General features: G+C 37.1%; 1 protein-coding gene across 3 annotated transcripts in view; it reads right to left on the minus strand.

Moving 5' to 3' along the window:
• Positions 1–523: 523 nt before the first annotated feature.
• The window catches only part of SENP6 (SUMO specific peptidase 6), a 70897-nt gene continuing 58520 nt past the window's right edge, over positions 524–12900 (minus strand). For all 3 annotated transcript variants that reach the window (XM_069011297.1, XM_069011299.1, XM_069011300.1), the window contains 6 exons: positions 12316–12749; positions 9202–9305; positions 7408–7496; positions 5171–5239; positions 4872–5022; positions 524–2513 (listed from right to left, as the gene is read on the minus strand). In XM_069011297.1, coding sequence (XP_068867398.1) covers positions 2313–2513; positions 4872–5022; positions 5171–5239; positions 7408–7496; positions 9202–9305; positions 12316–12749 — 1048 coding nt within the window. In that variant the 3' untranslated portion in view covers positions 524–2312. The remainder of the gene's footprint in view (positions 2514–4871; positions 5023–5170; positions 5240–7407; positions 7497–9201; positions 9306–12315; positions 12750–12900) is intronic.

A 12900-nucleotide genomic window follows, 5' to 3' on the forward strand; every position in this document is an offset into this window, starting at 1 on the left:
AGTTTCCTATATTTAACATGTATATTAGCTTGCTGTATGTGACTGAAGATCTTGAGACCTTGAACATTGAATGATAATAAATCCAGCACTTTCTTCACAGCTTTGAAAAAGGGGAAAAGGGAGGACAGGAAAAAGAAAGGAAAAGGAGGAAGCACCAGGCTATTCCCAGTAAGAGAACCAAATAGTTCTACAGCATCAAAATATGAACCTGCATCACAAATATTAGAAAAAGGAAAACTACTGTATCGATGAAATGTGGATATATCCATATAATTAAAACATACCATTGGGAAAGACTAGACTACAAAGGAATACATTCTATTTGCAATTGTCTCTCCCGTATCCCAAAGAAATTATTTTCCTTCCCTCTCTTGTATAAACTACTGCTCCAGTATGACAGTTGCACTAAAGCCAGATCCACAAGACCCTGCATTTCCACAGTGTGGAACTATTTTATCCCTAGTTTTCCCCAACAATGCCAAAAATACTGGATAAAAATTTGAAGGAGGAAACAACTCAGAGGTGTGCACATTACGTATTTAATATGTAGTCCAGGAAATTGCTCCCACATTCTTTCAACCAGAAAACTGCAGGAGTCATCTCTAACAGAACACATATATGTGGCGCTTACATATTCTCCATGGGGCTCAGGGTTTATGCGAGAGAAACCAGGGAATGAACAACTCCCCTAAATCCAACAGGTTATCTGTACAAAAGATTAGCAGCCCACAGTTGTATTGCTCTGTGTGCAACACTGTGCCTTGGTGAGAGAACCCCCCTGTAAACAGAGGGTGTCACAGAGAGTCCTCTGTGCAGGAATGCCCTGGAAGTAATGTCATTAGCAGCCGTGTTTTCAGGGTTTAGAGAGAATGAAAACTCATGGAGGCCATGAAGTACTGGGTTAGACTTGATGTTGTGTACAAAAATAAATCTCAAGGGGCCCAGAGTTCAGCTAATGAACTCTCTCCTGCTTCTCTTTGGGAGAAGGGAATCGTAAATGACATTCCCAGTAGAAAAATCAGGAGAGAAAATATTATCTGCAAGGCGAGACAGAAGATTGCTCTCTACCCCCACAAATTCCTTCCTGGGAACTGACACCTTCTGGTTCCCTTCAAAGATATCTGTATTAGTAGAAAAATGGAGATATATAATCCTTGCACAAATCTTTTCTTACTTTCCCCACTTCAATGCCAAAGCCTTTCTGTAACAGGGATAAAATGCTACGTTGCAGTGTAAGCAACAATGGCATTTCAGATTGTTGTAAAATCAAAATACACTGGAAATATCCAAGCAAGTCCCTACATTAGTCTGCTGCTACTTAAAGCCAAGAACAAACAAGCAAGCAGTGAACACTGGTATTTTGGTTTTTTTTGCATGGATATTAGAAAAAATAGTAATCATACACTTTTTTCTTTTTAAATGTTCATTACTTAGATAAAGCACATATGAATGTAACATTCAGAATTGTAACATAGAAAATGTAATGTGGGCAATCTGCTATTCCAAGTACACTTACCAAAATACAATTTTATAATGAAGAAAGTCTCAAAATACACCTGTACAACAATTGGGATCCACAAAATATGATTTAATAGAGTCACTCAAGATCACTTCATTGAAACCACTTTTATAATACTGTTTGAAGAGTTACCTCTGGTCAAAGAGCACTCTCCCCCTTTCCCTAGCCTGTCCCACTAAAGCAAGGGTGGAATTGTAATTGCAATGCATAACTTCTAAACCCCCAGATCTGGAGTGGTCCTATGAACTATGACACTGCCTACACTTAGATACTGGGAGGATGGGAATCACCCTCTCGGAGGCCATGGTACATTGAGACACCCATATTATTCTTTTGTAGCGCAAGCAGAATAATCTTGTAAAGGGCAACTAAATAGGGCCAAAATATGAATTATCTCACTACCAAATCATTCCCTATGTGTTACTTAAGCCTGTAACATTAAAACTTAACTGAAAAAAAAAAGGTAACCATTTCATCCTATATTTTCTTTATTTGCTTTATGTTTAGAAGTTGCTATTTAAGTTCTATTAACAGAAATACATAACAAAAGCTCCCTATCAAGTGGAAAAAAAGTAATTACAAATGCTGAAAAAGTTGGCCTCATTAACATATGTACAGACTCACTTAATACACATCTTTGTGGGAATTAAACCATTTTATGACACACATTTATACAGGCATTAAACATTCCCAAGTAACTTTGAGCAGAGAACACACCAAATCTTTAGTCTGGGCAGACAAAAATGTAGGTTTCAATTTTGATTGTGGAGCTAACATGCAACAGATACAACATTCAGTCTGAGCTGTTGTTGGTAAGTTGTTCTGTCTTTTCCTGCAAAATTGAATTTGGGTCTTTCTGTCCCTTCTTGTCCTTGTTCTGCTGTTCCTGGAGTGTCAGGATTATTTTTCGTATTTCTTCTCTTTTGGTTTTCATCCTTGGGCGTGGAAACCAGTCTGTTAAGTTCATTGGTAGCTCAAAACTCAAAATGGGATTCTGAAAAGAAAGGTCATTTGGGTATTACAGTAAGGAGTTATAACCTAAATGACTGAAGAAAACTGTAGTGAGGAAAAGTACATTCTTCCTCACGTCATTCCACCAGCATGGGAAAAAATTTCTACAATTTCTGTGTTTTGTACATGTATAATTATGGTAAAATCAGTCAAGCTTCAGTATGTTACATAGAAAAATCCATCCAGATCAGTCCTGATTATAAGAATGCCTGAACAATCTACTGTTTGCTACATCTTTTAGACAAAGTGTTTGTCTGCATAAATGTGTAAACTTCTTCTAATAAAAAAAAAGTGAGCGAGAGAAAACTACTGTATAAATATAGGACATTTTTTAAGAATCACTAACATCAAAATCTAGAGCTGATCAGGAATCCGAAACATTCCTGTTTTTATAAATAACCTTTAGGATCATAACCAACTAGGCAAGTCAGTTTTAGATTTCATCCTAGAAAACAAAGCCCCTGCCTACCACCAACACTTTTTATACTTACATTCTGTTTTCTTGCTAGGTATCATTCATCCAAATAATTAAGAAAACTATTATTATGAGACATTATCTATACCTCTTCAGTGATACTGTACAACAATTCCACCCTAACCAAATGACAATCTGGAGAACAGTGTTGTCTCAAAGAAATTCCTCCCTTTCTGTACTACAGTTTACATCATCAGGGTTATTTAAGAGTGAATTACATTCATCACTGAGGTAAGACCAGCAAGGCTGCTTGTGAAAAAAACCTAGTGACATTCTGCACAGGAACATTCTGCCTAATGTTGTACTAGCAACATTTTTTGGTGGCTGTTCAGCTCGGGGAAGACGAGCAGCGCGGCGGTGAGAGGCCGGCTGTGCTGCGCGCCTGCCCCTCGCCGCGCAGGCTCTGGGGGCGAGCTGGCGCTGCCCGCCCGCAGCGGCCCCTGGCGGCCCCCACGGGCACAGCCGGCTCGGGCCGCTGACAAGGCCCTGCTGCGACAGTCCGCTGGGGCCTCCTCACTGCTCACCCGCCCCGACAGGCGAGCCTGTTTCAAAAGACACACATCGTGATTTTAGTGCTTAAAATAAATCCACAAAGAACCAACAGATGTGCCTCAACAGTTCGCAAACATCAGATTAAGCACGTGCCCCCACGTACTCCCCATCAAGTTTGTAGAGCTGCTGCAAAATGAGACTGTGGGCAATTTTCCAAATACAAAGCAGCTGAAATTGTTTGCTAACTTCAAGACAGTCTAGTACTGTGCAGCCAGCACAGGTTTTCCTTCCTCACTGAAGTTACTTCTGAGAATATCCTGTGATTTGCTCTCTGACACATGTATGTGCCGTGCCTATTCTCTGGCCAACAAAGCTGCAGCATGCTGCCAGCCTAGGCAGCACAAGGGATTCAGCCCAACGTAATCCAGCAATCGATTCACAAAAAGGAATCTTCACAAAAAGATTAATAAAACTTGGTTGTTCCTCATACCCCCAGTGAACAAAACAGGAAGCACTTGGTTATGGTTTTAAGCTTTCAAGAACTCATCAGTAAAGCAAAAGCTTTTGCCTTCCACTTGCATGAATGCATTCTGCTAAAGTTTTGCTGCTCTCATGTACGTATGAACGGAGGGAGGGTTGAGGAATGGATAAGCTGCCAGCTTTTCCAGGAAAGGGTTAGCTACAGGAGAGTTTAGGAACAATGCTCTAAAGCACCAGGAATTCTAAAGAGTTACTGTCCCAAGCAGACAGCATCTCAGTTGACCATCACTTCTCCTCCCAACCTAGACCAGAGGTGCTAATGCCTCCACTTGTGAAAGGAGCTGTAACTTGAAGACCAAGTCAGCTTGTAAGTAAGCAAGCATCCGAACGATTCCTTCAATGGAAACAAGATTTGGCATTTAGCTGTAATGATTTCACTTACATGTTTTCTTACAAGTTAAAAATACCCCCAGAAGAAACATAAACACCCTACCTGTGTCACATTTCTGAATTTATTCAGTCACAGTTCTTAGGGGAAAAAGAACAAGCTTTTTGTAGCGCATTTTTAGTTTAGATTTTGAACTCAAGCTCTTACTGGATGATTTTAAAGGGTACACAGCAGAAGAACACAAAGGAAGACTAAATGTGTTTTCTTTAGATTCTCTTGGAAAATTTTATGGCTTATGATTTCTTTTATGTACGTACAACTAAAAAAGGATAATTAGTTTATTTTCTAAAAAGTTACTCTCTGTGTTTGTGTATAAATTAGTTTGTAACACACAATCTCATAAACAGGTATTGAGCTACACTAGGAACTTTTTATAACTGTAATAATTTTCACCACTTATATTTGATTGCTGCAGGAATCAAAAACAGCTTCACAAACATACATACCTCAAAAAAGCTCTCCACATACTGGAGGATGTACACTCCACAATCACTGAAGTTGTTCTGCTGTGGCACTTTTGGGTTGGAACCTTTCATGACATCTTTGGAAAAGCTTCTTTTGCTGCCTTTCCTGACTTCCCATTCCACCTCTAAATATCTACAATAAAAGACCACGCAAATTAAAATCTTATTTTTTTTTCCTTGAAGAATTTAGAATTTTCCAAAAATACCCCAAACCAAACTAAAAAAAAAAAACAAAAAACAACAACCCAAACCAAAACCTAAGCACCAGATATGAAACTTACTCCCGTAGTGTTTTCACAACATTTGACCGGGAAGGGCCTCTCAGTGAGTCCATGAGCAAAATGCAGGGCCTAACAGAGAACACAAGTTTTCAGTACACAGTATTTTACAGCAGCTTGAAAAACACAATGTTACACAGTAATAGTTTGTGGGGCAGCCATAACAGAACTAGATCAATACTTTAAAGTTCTGCCAGCACTGCTGTAATCTCCTAATTGGGATAGCTAAAAGGCAGGTTATCTTTATAGTTAACCATATACTAAGGACACGTAAGAATGCACTTAGAAAATACAGTACTGTCAGACAATTTGTTACAGTTGCTTAAAACACCTTCAGGTGTCTGATGCTCTTTTACATGCACAAGGTATCTGGGACACTGGCAAGAGAAAGGCAGAGAGCCCACAAACATCCTGCTAGAGTAGCAGCTCGAGGACAGATGGGACACACCACAGCATACTAGAAGGCATTAGGAAAGCATGTTCAAAAAGTGATTCCAGCCTGAATCTGAAATCTAGCTGGTAGTTATACACAAAACACCCACCAAATCTATTTGAAAGACTTAAAAAAATAATGTATCTATAACCAAGTATTTACTAGAGAACCAAGTCTGCTCAAGTCCTCTCCTGCACACTACATATGCTGATATCCTGTCACTCAATCTAAAGCACACTACCTTTTCAGTAGCCACAAGCACAGCAATCTTATCAGCCACCTTAATAGCAAGTTGGATTTATACATCAAAGCTATCTCATACCACAGTTCAGAATTTCAGCATTATATGTAGTATGTATTTTGAGGAATAAATAAATTTACTTTTCACAAATCTCTGCTTTTTCTTTTCTAACAGTAACACAGATGTATTCAGACAAAGTATCATTTGAAGGAACTTCAAACTCGTAAATTCAGACAAAATATCTGCATGCATTTATGTACAGGTGTGTTTGCATTTATAAACTAATTTATATGTATGCAATTTTTTAGACATAAGCATATAATAATTTGAATAATGTTTGCTTGTACTTGTTTTAATTTCTGATAAAAGTTAATATTTACATAGGTACTGCTTTTTAAAAAAGCATTAAATGCCCTTTAAAATGCTCTTTAAAAATATGTAGTACTTTGGAGGGGGAAGAAGTGACAGCCTTTTCAAGGTAAATTTCTATTTTATATAGAAGTAATTTTAAAATAAAGTGCCCTTCATGACTTTTGATACTTAAGTTTCAAAGATGTTATGAAATGTCACAGTGAATTAAAATACTGTCTGCTGGGAAGTATTATGTACAGATAATCTGTCATCAAAATGGGACAAATTTAGCCAAGCTATAATCAGAAGCTCATAAATATTCTTAAAACACACAACACAGATGGACTTCTCCTTGAAAACATATTGTCATATATTCCATAACATCTGTAAATCTGTAATTCTATTCTGCCTCCTAAGAATGTACTGTGAATGTACTGTGAAAGTCTTCACCTTTCTAGCAAACCTTGTATTCACAAGGATGGAAATACAAAAATAGACAAATTATGAAAAAAATACAAAGGAAACTGTTGAGACAGCAATACTAGTAACAGTATTTCTGGATTTCAGATCATGCATCTGTCACACCATAATGCAAACAATGGCAGTAAATGTTTACCAAGAAATTATTTCTGAGTTTCAAATATTAAAAAAAAGTTTTCAAATCCAGAACAGATCAAAAAATCTAAAAAAAATGTGGAACACTGTTATTAGAGAAAAAAGAATAGAGACAATAAAAACAGCTACAACACATTTAGATAAGAAAAGGGGGCAGTTAAAAATTACTCTCATTTTCCTTTACTAATCTGAGTAGTGATAAAGGTTTTCTTTACTATTAATTTAATTATTTAATTTAAAACCATTAATCGGTTTTTTAATATAGGATACATTTGAACATGCTTCTGCACCTTGTTTTTGCAGGAATCCAAGTGCAAAATACCAAAGAACAGCCTTATTAGAAGAAAGAATGTTCATTTGCCTGATGCAGTACACAGGCTTAACAGAAATCCAAAAAGCTATTATTTCACTAATAGTTTCATTCAATAAATTTTCTGCCCACTGAAGATGACCATATAAACTATAAAATTCTCTCTCAAACTCTAACAGCATGCTGATTAAAGTATTTAAAGAGTCATGTATGACTATTTCCCATAGTTACTGCCTTTTATATTTCATAAACTTTTATGAAATTTCCATTTTAACTGTTTTAATACTCACTGTTTGCAGATAGTTGGCTTCAGATACCATTGTCCCATTTCTGAATTACAGTTATCATCTGCAAGGCCACCATCATCACTACTGTCTTCCTACAGAAGCAATGTGGTTACAGGTGTTTAAAAGCTAATACTGTTTTTTCAAACAGATGCAAAGGAAATTATTGTAACACTTACCATTTTCATTCAAGACCAATAACTAAGTTTAATAAAGAAATGGTAGCTTTAATCTGAAATGATTCACTGTTATGTTTACCAACTTTTAGTCACATAGGCTCTGAAATTCATGCCAGAATGACAAGGATTGAATGCTGCTATTTATTTAAGGACTGCTGAAACTAGAACAACGCAACCAACATTTTCAAAGCAGGGCTGTCTTAGAAGAGGTGAATCTCCATTATTTGGTTATAATCCAAATTATCAATACTTTTTCTTGCCAGTGAATATTAGAAACTTGCTTGGTGGTTTCATGTATGTTATCTTCTAGGTGAAATGAGACAAGATCTGCAACAAGCTCAGACATAAAACTATTTTTGCTCCAAAATGCAACAACTTGATTCTTAGTGCAAGGAAAATTAAAACACCATGATACACAGGATAATGGATTGCAAAAACAGTCATACCACAAGCCTGGAAATATCCTCTGGCCTTTTGATTTCAGTATTGATTTTTATAAACAATATGGAAGTTTTATGAACAAAAGCACTAAGTTGTATCTCAAACAATCCCAGTGATTCATAGTTTCTTACCCTGCCATTGAATTCAATATTACTCCCACAGATCACTGTGTTACAGGGAAAGAGATGCTTTCCAAAAATGGGAACCCCTGTACCAGCATAATTTGTGAATGTTTCTGTGAGCATTGTGTACACTTCATTAACACACAGGATCCTGGCACTGAAATCCTCAAGCTACTGCCATGAGCATGTTATCATACTAGAAACTACTGCCTAGTTCCTTGTACACTTGTTTTTGTTGCAGCCTCAACTCCTTTTTTGGCAGATGAAAAGGTTGGTCCATTCAGCTTGTCATGGTCATTTCTACACTTGATTTGTACATTCTAGAAAATATCAGTGTTAGCTTCAGCCTGAGTTAAGTTCTAAGCTACACAGCAACTAAGGAGATTGGAATTTGGTCCTTCTCTCAAGGAACACATCTAGCCATGTACTTGCTTCCCTGCCTTCATGCCATGTACTTCAGATCTGGAAACTCTTAATCGCTACAAAACAGACAGGCAGTTCCATCAGGCAAAACTCAGAATGTTTGCACAAGGTGGCATGACAGGAGAGGTGGGCTAAGTCCAGCTGAAAAGCATGGTTAGGTTTCAACATCAACCAGAGCTTTTATATGTATGTACACATATACACAGCTATTTGGAAGTCATTACAGATAGCTGCAGACTGAAAAATAATAGTTTGTTCTGGACTCAGAGGTCCAGAAAAGGTGGGGAGACGCTCCACTCCCATACACAGTGGGAGACAAAAGATAGAAATGTATCGACTTTCAGTGTTCCCAGTAAAATCACTGTGATACTGCCATTAGGCAAAAGACTCACATTATGAAATGCAGGATCAGTACAGCAGTTTTCTATTAAATAGTTAAATGAACAAATGTATAATCCTCTCTGTCAACTAACCTGCAGATTTTTGTAGGTAACCAGTGCTTTGGATTTTACACTCGTAAAGATAAGCAGCTTTAGACAATGCACATTCACAATGTGTACACTGCTTTTAAGCTGTCCATTCAAAATACAACACAACAGTTCACATTTCCTAAATAAAATTGCTAAATTCTTTACCTGGTTATCTTGGTCTTCAGAAAAATCTATAAGCTCATCTTCATTTAGTTTAGTGCCATCAGCTGAGTCTTCACTATAGTTTAGTCTGATTTTGTGCAATCCATCTGTATCAATCACAGACAGTAGGATATTTAAACATCAAATACTATGGCATCACTGAAGACCAAACTCATTTTATACCTCAGATTTCCTCAGGACTGCTCACAGTAACAGTGATACAGCTAATATAGAGTAATTTGCTCATGCATATGAACAAAAGTGAAAAACTTCTAAGTAGCACAACAGAAATTATTTCTAATTGTATGAGATGCCTAAAAAAAATTTGAGAGACCTAGACTAAAACCCACTATGAAATCATCCCATAGTTCCATGAAGCCTTTGTAACAGTCTGAATTGGTACTGCTACCAGAAGAGGCACTCTGATATGCTCTCTAAAATAACTATCTATTCCTACCCCTAGCTGGTTCCTTTCATAACACCAAACACATCCATACACACAGTGGAGCAGACTGAAAAAGGTAGTCACAATGTTATTATTTTTTAACTGGAATAATTTCCTCCATCAGTCTGCTGTGCAGTTATGTGAAGACTTGTGTTGGTAAAAGGGAAAAGGCAGCTTGGGAACACACTGGTAGGGAGGGCAGAACGAAGGATCAGCTCTCCTGGGAGCAGCAGCTTAGAAATATTTTACAGTTGGTTACATAAAAAGATTATCTGTAGATTCAATCCCAACCACCTCTAGGTATTTAGTCACATATTTGGTGGGAAACAGCATCAGAAGAAAAAAAATCATGAATATTCTAGCTTGTACCTGTACAAGAAGCAGATACAGACAGCTACAGGCTCACTAGTCTTAATACTACCATACAGGACTTCAGAACAGATTTTGACGGAAAAAATAGTAAACTGTGGAAATAAATGAAGAATGGTAACCCGTGCCAGCAAAACTCAAAATCTTCTAAAAAGGGGCTTGTAATATATCGAAACAAAAACAAAAGCATTGGTTGTGGTGTCACTGGAGAACATATTACCTATTAAAGGAAACTAGGACTTCTATAAGAAGAATAAATAGGGCAGTGAACTAACTAGTGGAAAAAAAAAGGAGAACATCTGTATTTGAGAATATTTCAAAAGTGAAGTTGAGATAACACTTTGGAAAGAGGTCACCAGTAGAGTTCCATAGGGACAAACTTGGGAATTAGACTTACTCAGTAACTTTGAAAAGACCTTAGCTTAAGAAGTAGGTCATATACTAATGTGACTTATTGCTCACAGATTTCTAAAAAATAAAAATTGGTATTGAGACAAATCCATCTTGTTCAAAAACTGAGCAATAAAAAGATGATTACATAAGTAACAAAAATAGATATATTTTTGATAGATATATTCTTCAAAGTTATTTAGGTATGAACTTCTACTGATTCACAGGTTCAACACCAGGATTATTTTGAAATCAAGACAGTTTAGACTCCCATGTATAGTTAGCACCTAGGGTCTCAATGTTTGGAAATCATAATCAGAGCACAGAGCTCCTCAACTGAACAGCTACTCTACATCTGCTTTACAATGAGAAGAGGAAGTCTCTTGGCTTCATTGACTACACTATCAAGAGGCATGTGCTGTCTTTCAAGATATCCTTGGATATCCAGGATTTACGGATGGATTTGGCACAGTCAAGATCCACACCCTTCTGGAGCAACAGCTGAAGGCCAGTCAGATAACCCAAGGCAGAATGCCCATCTTCCATCTGGTTGAAACTGAAGTTTAAATACAGTGCATCTAAATTTAGCTGCCTGAACATATCTTTGGGGTCAATCTCACTCTTAAATCAAGACTGTGTCCCCTGAGAACACCCACTTTAATGAAAGGGTGCATCATCTGCAGTAGTTGAGCAGGAGATTCTGAGCATTTAAGTTAGAAAGAGAATGACCATCAGCCGCCAAGACAATGCAGCCATAAAAACCCACAAGAAATGTAATCATAGCAAAAATCTGTCATAAAGCACATTCCAACTAATTACAGACAAGCAACAGTAGCAGCATCCAAGACATGACACCACACCATACAGCAGCAATATCATAAATGGTAACAATCACACATAAAATGAAAAATCGACTCAAACAAGAACACATCTATGCATACCCCCAGCAGCCCTCCAAGACCTTCTAGGAACAGTGACAATGTTATCACAAATGAATAAACTTAGAATAGATATTAGTAGTGTTTATACCCACAAAGATATTGAAGTTGTAATGGCCTGCAGTATACAGATGAAACCATATGATTGGTAATATTTTCTGATCTTGTACTATAAGGTGAACGATTCTTTACTGTGCAAACTAAGTCAGTAGGAATACTACTGGTGACTAAAGTAAAAGCTTTTTCATAATCAGATGTTTCCTAGCCTATGCCTTAAGGAGAGCCAAACATTGCAATGAACAGAGAAAACAACCTTTTCCTAATTCCTTCACCTGCCTTTAAAAGTATGCCAGCTCCTTTGTTCAAGTGGGTACAAACACTGTTGCAGATTGGTGAGCAGAGTCTCCACGGCAGCGATGCACTGAGAAAGCCTCTCTAAATGTAACACAGTGGTCATGGAGGAAAATTTTTTTTTTAGAATCATTTTCTTCTCACTCTTTTTACATACCTTCTTATCAGGACATTAAAGAAATGAATAATGTTGAAGGAAAACATCAAATGATAAAAGACATTGATATTAAGGTTGCTCACATAATCTTAGGTCAGTGTTCCCCTGCACATACATTTTAAGAATCCATGGTCAGCTACTACTTTTTCCTTAACAATTGTAATCTTGAGGGATGCAAAGTGGTATCTACAAAATGATTTTGTTTGAAAAAAAGATCATAGAACTGAAAAATTAATCTGATTTAGGAAAACAGTATTTTATCTCCAGCCTTTTGTCATGAGAGTTATGTCAATAGCCACAAAAACTTTTTAAATGCAATGGCTATGAATTACTTATATTGAAAGCACTTGAAATTCAGCCATATACTAAACTTTCAAAGTATGAAGTTTAAACCATTGCAGAAGTAGTAACAGATCTGAAATCTCCAAATATTTCATTAAAAAGTGCTTATTTTTACAACTACATACCCATAGATTGGCTAGCAGCTGTGAATTCACCCTGTATACCATTTTCATCCAGAGTTCTATGGTCTAGTTTATGGCATGCTGATTCCACAGTGTTAGGTTCTTCCACATCACTGTCTATTTGATTCAGTTTTTTGAAAGCACTTTTTCCCCTACAAGGACTTCTTCTACAACACGAAGATTCGCTGTCCTCTGTTTCAGTGTTTGGGTCAATTAAAGCTGTACTGTACTTTTTGGTAAACATCTTCTTTGCTGTGGACTTGGAAGGCGAGTTTTGTGCATCAAATTCATTTGGCAAGGGAGATGGTGTGCTGCTCTCTCCATCTGAAGAGGTTGATTTCATAGGCATTGCAGCATTTTCATGATAATGGGGATTTGGTTCATATTTGGGTTTTTCTAAACCAGGAAAACAGATAACAGCCAAAAACCAGTGGGCGCTGCAAAGGAAAAAAAATACATTAAAAACTCACAATTACATTAATGCTCACAGTTTTGTGAGCATTTTACCAGGTAACTGAAACTGGTAAAAAACAAACAAAACATGCACACATGCCCATGCACACATACAAAATAATCCTGCCCCATAAT

The sequence above is a fragment of the Aphelocoma coerulescens genome, chromosome 3, assembly GCF_041296385.1.
Source record: "Aphelocoma coerulescens isolate FSJ_1873_10779 chromosome 3, UR_Acoe_1.0, whole genome shotgun sequence".
NCBI lineage: Eukaryota > Metazoa > Chordata > Aves > Passeriformes > Corvidae > Aphelocoma > Aphelocoma coerulescens.